Consider the following 14,055-nt stretch of genomic DNA (forward strand, 5'->3'; position numbering starts at 1 on the left):
GAATTAGCTCCATCTTGTTCCCTTTCCTCTCTGCTCCAGTACCGAAAGATACTCTATGCCACTTTTCAAATAAGCAATGATCATAAGGATTCAACTTCACATGCTTAGTGTTATAAGAGATTGCTTAGCCCACAAGTTCAAATGCTTCTCTATCATGTGTCCTAGTCTTGTGTTATATGTTGATTGATCCATCATCTTACATAGCATACAACTATAAGGTCAAAACCCTCACTCTTGTCTTGTATTGTGTACATCAAATACTTCCTCTAGCAATCATGAGTAACCCTTTAGTTAATCTCCAGATTCAGAAAATTTAGTAAAATTGAATTTATGTGTAGATCTGATGAACATTTCTCAAAACCATAACAATTTGTGTTAGTCTGGATTTGTATTTGCAAATGTAAATAGTTCTTAAAGGTTTGTAGAAGCAGATGTAGTTTATTTGCTCGATTATGGTGATTGATTTACCATTAGAAAAGAAGGGAAAATATTATTGAGCATGTCCTACTTCTTGTTTCCAATTCTTGAACATTTATGAAGTTTAGTTCCTTCATCTGATATTAAACTTGTGAACCTGTTTAGTTTATTGTCAAAGCTCTGGTGCATGTAGATAGATGATTTGTGTAGAATGTGAAGATTTATTAACTGGTTATTTCAGTCCAACTTAACCTGAATTTATTGTTCTTTCTACTGATTATATTGTCTAAGGTTCTAAGAAGTTAAATGGAAAGATACAACTACAAGCATCTTGTTATATGCTTGGTATGGCTCAGTGTGGTTTTCCAAACTCATTTTATCTTTCTAGAGTTGATAAGATGTTCTTGCTTTTAGATGATTGTATTTTTGTTTCATTCTATTCTTGATTTGGCGGTCTTGGTTGGTGGTTGCATGTTTTGTTTACTCAATTATTTCTCTTTACTACTTTCTTTATTCTTGAAGAAGAAATAGGTAACATGCTTGTGACCAAGAGTCTTATGTACTTATTATAAATGGGTAAAACAACATATTATGATACTTTGAGTGTAGGTGGCCAAGCTTTATCAGTAAAGTTCAATATACTCCTGTTAGTTTAATTTTTCTTTTGCCCTCTCTTAATTGATTATGTTTTTTTTAATTTATATTCAATTGCAATTATAGTTTCTTTGGAGTTTGCACAGTAAAGATTGTTGCTTTGTGTTTTCTACAGGGGTATGTGGACAAATACATCAAGGTATAGTTGTATTTGAGAGGTGGTTCATTTTTAGCTGTGGCACCAAGATTTGTATAACTCTGTAAAACTATATGCTATACAAGAATTGTGATGATTCAAGTTTTGAAATGAGCTTTACACTGAATTATGTATATGACAAAGCTATGGGTGTGAACATGTTTATGCCACATGGAGGGATTCATGAAGATATTAATTGATGGATTTTGTTTTATACTTTAGCTAACTATATATTTTAGATGTCAATTGTTGGCTGTTTGTAAAATTTTAAGGAGAATATAGTGTGGTACAACTTTTGCAATACAATGATCATATTTTGGATAATCTATTTTGTAGAATTGCGTTTGATTGGATGATAAAATTATATTATCAATAATATATTTGTGAAAAAATAAGTGTTACTATTAATGGGCAAAAGTGTTATCTTTTTAAAAACAAAACATAAATATAAGTGTTGCATGTGAAACAATAAGTGATACATTTAAGAGATAAAAAATTTAATAAAAAGTGTTGCATTTGTAGAGAAAGTGTTGCATTATTGGGTTAAAAATTTATAAAAAGTGTTACTCTTAATAATAAAAAATGTTGCTATTGCTCAAGAATAACAAAAAAATAAGTGTTGTTTTTGAGAGAAAAAAGTGTTGCAGATAAAGAAGTGTTGCTTTTGTTATATATTGCAACAGTTCAAGAAAGTGTTGCATAAAATGACAAAAGCGTTGCATTATATCTAACATGACAGGACTTTAGAAGATAGAGTCAAAAGCGTTACCTTAGGCATAATGCAACATTTATAGGGCTAAAAATAACACTTTTTGGGTGATGCCTTAGGCTCAATTTGTAGTAGTGATCGATAAAGTTATTCTCAAATTTCTCATTACATCAAGTCCTTGTGAATCTTCGTCAACTGCTCCATTGTTCGAAAGATGATTCGACCATATTGTGAAAAAAAAAATCATCAAGGACCATTGACTAGGGTGTGGTCCTGGTTGGACGAGTGCACATTTGGAGTGTGTGATGAGAAAGAGGGGACTTATACATCTATTTCCCTCCTTTAGAGGGTAAAAATAATGGTATCACGCTAAAGGATGATATTAATGAGAACTCTTTATACACTCAGAAAAAAATAAAAATAAAATAAAATAAAATACAAAAAGGAAAGAGAACTCTTTACACACTCGAAAAATGATTAATCAGGTTAACTAATATCAAATTTGAGATGATCAATTTTACTATAGTAAATCAAGAAGCGCTTGCAGTGGACAGTCTAGGAGTCCAGTATCTTTTAGTTGTGTACTCTATTTGGAGAAAAAATTTCTACAAATTCATCATAACTGGAGCTCGAATCACGAATACTTGAGCAACAACTTAAATACTCTACCGCTGTACTATAACCCCGAGGACAACTCTTTATACACTCGAGATCTAGCATATGGTTGATGAATATCCTATTTAAAAGTCATAAATGAGCATATATTAAATCTTAGGCAAATATCATCATTTACAGGTGCAGTGTGGGGTGCTCAATTTCCAATTAAAATAGAACAGACACCCCGTTTAATGTGAATCATTTAAAATATCCTTACATTATTTGATTACTCGATCGTGTAAAAATTATATATAAATTTCTATAACATGTGCAGAAATTATATACTCCTTCTATATGACAAATTGTGATAGATAAAATTCCTAAGTGTCATGAAATTCCTATCCGCTGTTTTTTCATTGAAATATTATTTTAATTAAGTAATCATTTAGAAAAATAAAATTAAAATGATATAAAATTATTATTATAGAAGCTAACAACTGACTTATATACATTATAAAAAGTGCAAATTCTCTGACAGTAAAGTACGATCTAGAGGATGGACCATTCTATTCATTGGTGGGATCCCATGGACCCCAACTGTTATACAAGTGGGGTTCATAACATCCCACCAATGAGTACCCCCTCGTTCAGAAGCAGACTAGGTGTACAAGTCCTGAGGATCCCATTCCCCATTATAGAAACTAGCAACTAACTTATACACCTTATAAAAATTAACAACTAATTTCTACATAATATAAAAGATACATGCTAACTTCTAGCATGTATTAAAATTATTTCTACACAATTGATCATAACTAAGTAATGTTCATTTAACGTCTACATTGATTGTTTTGTCCGTTGAAATTCTATTGTGCTTAAGTTATCATTGTTCGTTGAAATAGTATGTTACCTAAGTTATCATTCAGAAAAGAAAAAGTAAAATAATATAAAATTTCTATTATATAAACTAACAACTAACTTCTACCTATCATAGAAACTAGTAAATAATCTTTACATATTGTAAAAGCCTGCTAATTTTTATACGATCAAATGATCAAATAATACAAGAGTTTTGAACTGTCTAAGTCACATGAAAAGCCTATTTAATTTTAATTGGAAATAGAACACTCATACGATCAAAATGAATGTAAATAATGGCTGTCTTTTGATTTTTGCCAAAAATATCTTTTTAAGCTCTTTATTTTTTTAATATTTCTTAAATTATAAGATTCTCGATCGGTTCAAATAATTGCGCTACATTTTATGTAAAACCAAAAGTCAAGGGATAATTATACAGATTTGGACTTTCTGAAATAACTAGATAAAATAATTTTAAAACAAAAGGTCAAAAAAGAAATACAAAATTGATAGGTTTTTTTTTTTTGTCGCTGCAAAATCAGCCGATAAATCGGCGTCCGCATGACTGTCTCAAATAACGGTGAGCGGTTCGATAGGGAATAAATCACAGATATCCTGAAAACAGTCGTCTTGATCCTGCCACGTAGATGAGCTGAGTTCGAGTTTTTCAGAGCTGAGGAAGCCGTGGCTCAACTCTTCGGATACGAAGCTTGTACGACACAAGTCGTTGTGGTATAGGCTCGGCTCCGCTGCGCCGAAGTCGAAGAAATTGTAGTGTGGCGTCGCCTCTTCGATGGGCAAAAAGGCCCAGTGTTGCCACGGTAAGCCGAGCTCGGCGACGTCGGAGTCTGTGGAAGTCGTCGGAGACATCGGCTTTCCGGCCACCTCCATCGATGCGGTGGTGGAGGAAGTGAAGCCTCGCAGGACTGAGGTCGGGGAGGAGAGGATTCGCGACTCGTCGCCGGAGTCGTAGCCTCCCCCGTACATGGAGGTGAGGTTGCTGGTGGAGAGACACTTTTTCGGAGGTGGGGTAGGAAGAGGATGAGAAGGTAGCGCGGGGGCGGCGGGCGGTTTCTGCGAGAAGTTGGTGTCCGCGTCAGGGCCGCGGAGTCGGATGGCGGCCGAGTCGTACACCTTGGCTGCCTCCTCGGCGGTGTCGAACGTGCCGAGCCACACCCGAACGCGCCGCCACGGGTCGCGTATCTCCGCCGCGTACCTGCCCCATGGCCGCCGTCGGACGCCGCGGAACCTGTGCGCACCGCCATCGCCACCAGCGGCCACAGAACCAGGTCCCTTCTTTCTCTTCCTGGTGGGCTCATCCTCTCCAGCGGCCTCGGGGCGGTGCTCGAAACGAATCTCCTGGACGTAACGGCGTATGCGGCAGCACTCTGACTCCTCGTCGTCGGAGTCAGTGGCGTCGAGGTCGTCGCAGAGGATTCTGAGGGTGCGCGGCCTGGAGCCTCCGTCCCATTGCCGGTGCGTCCTGAGCGACGGGAAAGCCTTGGGGGTTACTTCGACATGCTCCGTTCGCTTAACGGGGACCATCAACGACATCGTTGCATCCATTTCTTAGCTCGTACTGTTTATTCTATAATTCGCATCTAGCCACTTGCTCAATTCCTCCCTGCAATTAAACCATCGAAGAAATCAACAGATACAACCACAAAGAATCCAACGTAAAGCATCAAGAGGAAACAAAGAGTGACAAAAAAAGCTCGACTAAAAAGCAAAAGTATAAGAAAGAAGCGAGAATATATATCCAGGAAAGGTAGCTTCCAGCACAAATCCAATCTCGGCTTTGTAAATAACTAAAAAAGAAGGGACGAAGAATTAGCTGGAAATTGAAAAACAAAAACGAGAGCAAAGGAATGGAATGAATGCAGGAAAGCAGCAGCACATGGGGTTTAGAAGGCGTTCGAGCTGCAGAGGGAGTGGAGAGGTCGGTGGCGGTGGTAAGGACGCAGAGAGAGTAGGAGTAGCTAGCTAATGTCAGAAGGAGTGGTGGTGGCGGCTGTTGGAGCACAGAATTCGAGCACGCAGCGGAAACAACAGAGAGAAGGAGACAGTGGGCTGGGCGCTGTTGTGGGTATTCGATTCGGGTGCTTTGTAAGTTGCTGCTGCCGCTCTGTCCAATTCAGTATCGCCGTTGGAACTTGGAATAGTAGGTAGTAAGAAAATTACTTATTTACTTTACCCCAACCATTTTTAAAAAAATCATTTTCAATTTTAACTTACCCTTTTTCGTAAATGCCGCAAAGGTTAAAAAAAAATTATCTTTTTTTAATTTTTTTTATCGATTATCAAAATATATTTTTTAATCTACTATTTAGTCCAATGTTAAATTATATATATATATATATATATATATATATATATATATATATATATATATATATATATATAGTTTTGATATGTTACGCAGGAGATCGCTCAGTTTTTTTTTTATTTTTTTGATTTTTTTAATATTTTAGATTTAAAAAAACAATTAAAAAATTTAACATTTCCTTATATAAATTTTTAATACCTTAATATATCCCCTTAACATATTACAATACTCAATAAATACTTAAATTAATTTTATTTTAATTTTTTTTTTAAAACCAAACACTATAACCTAATTGGAAAACCTAAACCCCAGAGGTAAAATCTAAAAGCCCTAGAAATAAACTCTTAAAAAAATATTTTATTTTTTATTTTTTTCAATTATTTTTTAATTCATAAACAAATAATTAAAAAAAAACTCATATACAGTGTTGAATCCTGCGCGCGCGCACAGTCGCGCACTGTGCGGCGCGCAGGATATCAACACTATATATATATATATATATATATATATATATATATATATATATATATATATAAATGTTCTCCTGCGGTGCAATTCTTGCGGTTTGGTGTCAAAGCCAAAAAAAAAAAAAAACGCGGCATCATCTCTTCTAGTCTTCTTCGACGACCTCGCCAAACCACCGATTGCCGACCTTCCACTGGACGCCCGGCCACCGTCGACCGGATCGCGGCCGGATTCCGGCCGGATTGCGGCCGGATTCCGGCCAGATGGCGGCTGGAATCCGGCCGTTTCGTGGCCAAAATCTGCCGAAAACGCTAGCAGACACAGCGCTGTGTCTGCTAGCGTTTTCGGCAAATTTTGGCCACGAAACGGCCGGAATCCGGCCGCGATCCGGCCGGAATCCGATTGTGATCCAGCCAAGGGTGATCCGCCAGCGTCTCGTGAAGATCAGCTGCAACCGTGGGGAGAAGCGGAGAGATCGTTTTTGAGCGCCGGTTTTGAGCGTTTTTTTTTTGTGTTTTCACACGGCTGACGTGGCAAGTACCGCACAAAATCGCACCTTATGCACCGCAGCATAAAATTTCTCTCTCTCTCTCTCTCTATATATATAAAAGTATTCTGTATTTATATAAGTATTAATTTGAATTTAATAATATAATTAATTTTTTTCTTAATTTTTATATGGTTTCAGAGTGGCACTCCTTCTCTCACCTAATTTTTTCTATCGTCCTATGTTACTGTTTCCTGTTGCGGCTACCGTCTTCTATTACCATTGTCAATTTCGGCGCAGACATCTTTTTCTACTAATTTCGACGCTGACACCCTATGCTATCGATGATCGTGTCTAAAGGCTAGAAAGATGGTGCGTTGGTTCAGATCGATGGTTTGTTGACGTACATAAGACCTCCTTAACTGGTGATGGAACTCCTCAACGATCCTGTGTACAATCCGACAATCTGACAAAGCGTTAGTAATCCAAGACCGGGATGGGGATCTCTAGATAGGCCCTCCGATGCTCAAGTTAGTATGATTTTGAGAAGGTAGATCAAGAACAATAGAGAGTTCTTGTGCGAAAATAGGGTTTAGATGTTAATGTTTACATATCTTGCCAACGGAGAGAATTCTCCTTTTTATACCAGCTCACCTAATCTCCACAATCATGAGATGGTCCTTGGTATGAGAGGTTGTTAGTAGATGAAAGAAAGTACAACATGGATGTTCTATAGTGATAGTCCGAGGAATCTTTTTCTTACCCATAGATGTACCTCTTTTGTTGTTTATGCTTCGCGCCATTATTGAGGCGGTTGAGAAAATATGCTGTTATAATTAATATGGGAAACATAATAATGTTCGAAGAAGACCTCAAAGGAATATTTCCTGATAATTCTGTCAGGCTGTTAGAATGTTGTCTGCTTCTTGTCTGCTAAATGTATCTCAACCGGTCCACAAGGCCGGTTATAGTATTAATCTGCTATATCATATATTAAATATTGCCAATATCTGTTTAGAGGTTAATATAGTATTCATAGTGTGCAAGAGATCCATTCAAGGAGTCATATGATAAATTATGTATGTTAGAGCTTTATTTTAGGTAACTTAAACTCGATCGACCTGTGCCTGACCAAACAGATATGTATAATTTCCTAAGGAAAAGGGGTCTTTAAGCCCATATGGTGTTTGCCTGGCTGGGCATACACAGAGATCCTTATGCTCGACCGGCCTCTATCCGACCTTCCTTATGTTAAGAACTTTATGAGGCACAGTGTCCTTAAATTCATTCGGTATTTACCCGGTCGGGCGTAGGCGAAGTCTTATGTTTGATCGACCTTTGTTTGGCCAGTCTTATACTAAGAGTTTCATAAGACCAAATGTCCATAAGCCCATCCAGTCTTTGCTCGGCCAGGCATATACGAAGAGCCTTATATTCGACTGACTTTTATTCGGTCAGTCTTATACTAAGAACTTTATGAGGCTAAGTGTCTTTAAGCCCGCCTGGTCTCTACCCGTCCGGGCGTACACAGAAAGCCTTATATTCAATCAGCCATTGTCTGGCCAGTATTATGCTGAGAGTTTCATAAGACCAAGTATCCTTAAGCCTATCTAGTCTTTGCCCGGCCGAGCGTAGACATAGAGCCGTATGTTCAACCGATCTTTATCTGACCAATCTTATACTAAGAACTTTATGAAGCTAAGTGTCTTTAAGCCCACCTGGTCTCTACCAGGTTGGGCGTACATGGAAAGCCTGATGTTCAACCGGCCTTTGTTCGACCATTTTTATACTAAGAGTTTTATAAGGCTAAGCACTTAGAGCTCGGTCAGGTTTTTATTGGACCAGGTTCCCTTGCACTCGGTGAATCACTTGACTAATTGAGTACATTATATCTTGACGTTTAGAGTAAAACACTAGAGTCCTTATATCCGACCGATTTCATGGCCGATCGACTTTATTTGAGCGTCCTACTTTGTAACCACTCAAGTAGGACCCTAGAGTTTTAACGCAGGGTGATCGACAAAATCATATGGGAAGCCCCTCCTCATTCTGACTTTGACCCCGCATCATCTTGACTTTGACCACCACGTCATCTTCAAGATCTGCTCATTATAACCCGTATTACTAGCCTCCCATTCAAGTCTAGTTGAAGGAGATGTAAATGACTAACTTGACCCAAGTTCTATTTTTTGCACCTCTGCCTTCTCACCAGGGTCGTCCAGCAATTCGTACTTTCACCTATTCCAATGACACTTGGTGATTTTTTCAAGGATTGCTTACTAACAAGTGATTATTTAGAAAGGAGGGAGTACCAAGGATCTTTGAAAATGCATTTTATTTTTAAAAATGTGTCGCTTGTCATATCCATCATAAATGCTCATTTATAGATGAGTGTCATGTGACACTACTACTCAATTTGCGATAACGTCTTCTGACATTCTCTACTTCGTATGACACAATAGCATGCCCCCCTTTGCAAATCAATGACTCTCCTTAGTCAAACCATTTCAATCTAACTATGGCATTAAACTCTCCATTTTATAAAACCCTAGGCGCTGTGAGTTCTTCTCCCTTCGCCCTTCCTCCTTTTGAGTTTGTTTTCTTCGACAACCTATCTTCTTTCGTCTATCTTCTCCAGTGATCTTCCTTGCTCTGTATTCCTTCTTACTCGAATCTCAAACAACCCAGTAAGTTGTTCACTTTATAAGATTTGTTCTATCATGGCCTATGAGTCTTTCGCCCCGTGGTATACTTCCACTTTTTCAAGCTTCGATGCCTTTGATCGGGCCTATCTCTATTCCCAATAGGAAATTCCTCATAATTACCGCATTCGTCTTCCTTCTCCAACTGATCGCCCTCACCTTCCTCCTGATAACCATATTATTTTTTTTTCGACCAATTAGTGGTTGGTTTACATTTCCCTATCCAGTCATTTCTATCAGAAGTAAGTCAGTATTTCTACATCCCACTCCAACAATTTGTGTCGAATGCATTCTGTTATATGTGTGGAATGTTCATGTTATTCCGCCTATTTGAAATGTCTCCTACTCCCTGCAATCTTTATCTATTTTTTCTAAAAAATTAGAATTCGGGGTTTTCCTCTTCCAGTCCCGACCGAAAGAAGTCTTCTTCGAGGGCATGCCGTCTTCGAACAAGGGATAGAAGTCACACTTCTTCATCCTAGAAACGCCAACTCCTGCTACTTGGTCTATTAATTGGTCATATTTCTTTCCCCCTCTTCTTGATCCTACAAAATTGAAAAAGGATCCCATCTACCTTTCATATCTTCCCAAGCTAAGCTATCAACGTTTTAGCATTCACAAGTGGCTACAAGAGGGCTTTTTGTATATTTTTAGTTTGAGACCCGTTCAAAAGAGACTACCTTATCCCTTTGGTAAGTTTTGGTAATTTTGATACTTACACTATCTCTAACTAAGGTATTTTTTTTATTTTATGCAGTGTATGCTATTCTTTCGTCCCTGATCGATGAATCAATTGGTCTAAAAAATGTGGAGCTTTGTGCCAAGGAATAAGAATTATTGGCCGAGCGGGGTTTACTAGTACCCCATCCTTCTGATGAGGCCTCTACAGATCTCATAGATGAGACGAACACAACTGGAGTATCTAGAAGTTACCTTCGAAACCTTCCCCGAACCCTGTGAACTCTTCTCCAGAGAAGGCAACATCTCCCAAGAGACAACATAAGAAGCACAAGTTAACCCTTGTCCCTTCTCCTACGAAGCAAGTCATCCTACTCAGTTTGTTCTTGCTTAGGGAGATATAAGAGAACAGTCCCTCTAGCAGACCTTGGCTATCCTTTATCCTATCCTACTGACTGCTACTCTCAACCAACCTCAAGAGGACACTTCCTTACTAGGTTGTTCTCTAGATCCCATCATCTTTTTATCTCCTGGCCCGAGTACTACCTTTGCTGCTCCGAAGAATCTTCCCCAATCCTCAATTATTTTTTCTTTGCCTTTTACCCAAGCTTCCTTTTATCCGACATCTCTTCTTCCTTCCACCCTCCCGATATTATTAGGAGGTCGCTTAATAGATGCTTGGACATAGGTCAAAATCCAACTTAGCAAACTCACACCCATAGAGTTGGAAGATGAATTTTCATATGAGCAGACCAAGGTATCATCACTTAGTCAATTATCTTTATCTCCTTTTTGATACTCATAACTATGATTATTTTTCAGCATAGGGAAATTAGTACGAGCGTCACTCAATAATTACATGATTTGGAGAAAGAGAATGAGTTGTTGAAACTGTAACGACCCACCTTCTACTGCTCGGCTGCAAGGCGGACCGCTACAGTTTCTTTGCTAACTGCAGCTAAATTACTAATGCGGAAAACTGGGCTGAATAAAAAAAAATTTTACTAAACTATTGTAGTTGCCTCTGTTAACTCTGTGAGAGTGAGATTTCATGTCCCACTACCTTCTAGATATTCATAGCTAGGCTGAGGAGGCAAAATTGGAGCTTTGGATCGGTCCGTGGAACGATCCATTGACCCCCATGCGAACACTGGCTGGATTGGTCTGGGGACCGATCCAGTAGAGGCTGGATCGGTGGGCAGACCGATCCAGGTATGCCTGGATCGGTCGGCTGACCGATCCAGGAACCTGCAGAATCCTGGGTTCGCTACTGTATCGCGCTGGATCGGTCGGCTGACCGATCCAGGAGGATACAGTAGCATACTGTATCTCGCTGGATCGGTCGGTTGACCGATCCAGTGGCACAGCTCAGACCCTGATCGGTCTGGAGACCGATCAGAGTCTGATTTCACCCGGAAGTTCTGATTTCAGCACTTTGGCGTGCCAAAACCTCACACAGCAGTTCTAAAGCAATTGAAGCTACTTCTAACATGCATTAACAAACATTCCCATAATGACTACTAACAATCTAACTCATTCTTTCATAGTTTAGTACGTTCCAAAACTAAAGGTGCATAAAGATGAAAGTATTAAACCATATACTGTAAAGTGCTAAGGTAAACAGGCTAAAGAGTCTAATGTTCATCCTGCTAAGTCCCCTAAGGACCTTTGATTCCAGTTCCACACACACACACCATCTTCGCATTGTCCTCCAGCCTTCGTTGCTAGTTCATTTTCCTTTTACCTGTATCTGCAGTATAAGGAAAATAGTATCTGTAAGCTAAAAATCTTAGTAAGAAACCATCTACCTCACTAAATCATGCATACGATGCAAATATGCTTTTAAAACATGCTTTTGGAAAACATACTGAATATGCAAGCATGGCATGGCATAGTATCATACAAGCATGGCATAACATAAGCTGAACATAGATCTAACATGGAAAATTTCACTGAAGCATAATGCTGAGCTAAGCTAAACTAAACTGAAGCTGTAATCAAACTCAACTGGTATAACTGATTTTTCTTGAGTTTTGAAAACTAATACATAGTAAGTGAAAATACTAAACATGCTGCTGTAGGGCCCTGGCAACTGTACTTGCTATGCGCGCATCCCTAACTAGACCCGGGTTTGCAAGTCCCGAATTTAGTAGGGTTAACTAGGTTATCTAAACCTAGCTAGGTTATCTAAACCTAGGGACCGACTATGGGAGCCCAGCCCAATGGATATCTAATTCAGTACAGTGCTTTAAGTAGGTTATCTGAACCTAGAACTAGGTTATCTGAACCTAGAACTAGGTTATCTGAACCTAGAGGCGACTATGGGAGCCCACCCATTGGATATCTAATCCATATAAGCTGTAATAAACTGAGTATACTGAATAGATACTTCTAATGTATCTAACTGAGCTGTTAAAGATGCCTAGGGTGCATTTTTACTAAACTAGCTATTTTATCGAACACCTAGCGTGCCCTAACTCTCCTCTCTATTAGGGAGACCACCTCTAGGCACCCGACAACATCTAACCTCCTATCTGAAGAGGGAAGACATGCCCGGCCCATCTAAAGGTGTTCAACTAAGACCCTAATCTGAAAAGAGAGTTAAATACACCTTAGATATCGATAAAAAAAACTGCATACATCCTAACTAAAGCATAAAAACTCAAACGGAAGCTATTATACCGTAGGTGAGGGGTTTCTTACCTCCTAATCGTAATTTCTTACGATTCTAGTCGCTAAAACTCCGGTGGAGATGGTCCTCTCGACGATCCGCTCACGTCTTCGCGTTCCTCTCGCGGAGAAGAACCCTTTTCGTGTTGGAATCGTCGTCGGAAAGTGATCCGAGAGCCCTTGGGGCTTGGGCGCCGAGAGAGGAGGAGGGAGAGGTGTGGGCGGCGGTGCAGGTTTTTGGGAGAGAGATAGGTCACGGTGAGGGTTTATGAGGAGATGGCTGCCGAACCAAAATTAACCCAAACCCAACTTAAGTTTCCTATTTATACTTAGTGATAAGTTCCACCCAAATCCCACTTAACTAGGATTGTTCCCCTTTCCTTTCAGCACAGCCCTGCTGGGTCCACTGGTTACTAGCCTTGTCCACTAAACCATAGGTCTCGGGTTCAATCCCCGCCTAGGCCGTTTTACGCTTATATTTATTTTTGCTACTTCCACTACTCGGAAAATTTCGGAAAAATATCTAGAAATTCCAGAAAAATCGTAGAATAATTCTAATGCAAGTTTGAGAATTTTCGGGCGTTACAATCCCCCATACCTTATAAAAAGTTCGTCCTCGAACTTAGAACAATTCTGGGTACTTCTGTCTCATGCTGGCTCCTGTCTCCCAAGTTGCCTCATCTACTGTGTGATTGTGCCAAATTACTTTGACTAATGGTACTTCCTTGTTCCGCAATTTCTTAACTGCTCGGTCTATTATCTGAATAGGCCGACTATCATAGCTGAGGTCTTCGCGGATCTGTACCGACTGGAGCTCAATCACCTGGGTGGCATCTGGGGTATGCTTCTTCAGCATAGAGACATGAAATACATTGTGGACAGCTGACATCTCCTGAGGTAGCTCTAGCTCATAGGCTACCTTGCCCACTCTTCGACTGATAAGGTATGTTCCCACATATCTGGGACTTAGCTTGCCCTTCTTCCCAAAACGCATTACTCCCCTCATGGGAGCTACTCTGAGGAACACTGAATCCCCGACTGAAAACTCTAAGGGTCTGCGCCACAGACAAGATAGCTCTTCCGCGGCTCTGCCTCTATCCTCCGACGGATCTGGCAGTATTGTGGTATCTGCTACTAGATCTGTCTGAAGCTCTAGTTCCTTCTGTTCACCACTCTCATACCAGCAGATTGGAGATCTACACCTCAGCCCATAGAGAGCCTCGTAAGGTGCCATGCCGATAGTGGCTCGATAGCTGTTGTTGTATGCAAACTCTGCTAAACTCGGATATTTGCACCAACTTCCTAGGGCACAAGCTCGGAGCATATCTTCGAGTACCTGATTTACTCGCTCCGTCT

The 14,055-nt window shown here is 39.7% G+C and overlaps 1 protein-coding gene across 2 annotated transcripts; it reads right to left on the reverse strand.

Moving 5' to 3' along the window:
* Positions 1 to 3,759: 3,759 nt before the first annotated feature.
* LOC121982707 (pathogenesis-related genes transcriptional activator PTI6-like) lies at positions 3,760 to 5,431 on the reverse strand. Of its 2 annotated transcripts, none has more exons than XM_042535814.1 (2): positions 5,269 to 5,431; positions 3,760 to 4,995 (listed from the first exon to the last, which is right to left on the reverse strand). In XM_042535814.1, the coding sequence occupies exon 2, from the start codon at positions 4,935 to 4,937 to the stop codon at positions 3,942 to 3,944; it is 996 nt and encodes a 331-aa protein (XP_042391748.1). In that variant the 5' UTR covers positions 4,938 to 4,995; positions 5,269 to 5,431; the 3' UTR covers positions 3,760 to 3,941. The 2 variants fall into 2 exon arrangements, with proteins under 2 accessions (XP_042391748.1, XP_042391747.1); XM_042535813.1 differs by having other exon boundaries at positions 3,760 to 5,179.
* Positions 5,432 to 14,055: the final 8,624 nt, after the last annotated feature.

This window comes from Zingiber officinale, chromosome 5A, assembly GCF_018446385.1.
Source record: "Zingiber officinale cultivar Zhangliang chromosome 5A, Zo_v1.1, whole genome shotgun sequence".
In the NCBI taxonomy this organism is placed as follows: Eukaryota; Viridiplantae; Streptophyta; class Magnoliopsida; order Zingiberales; family Zingiberaceae; genus Zingiber; species Zingiber officinale.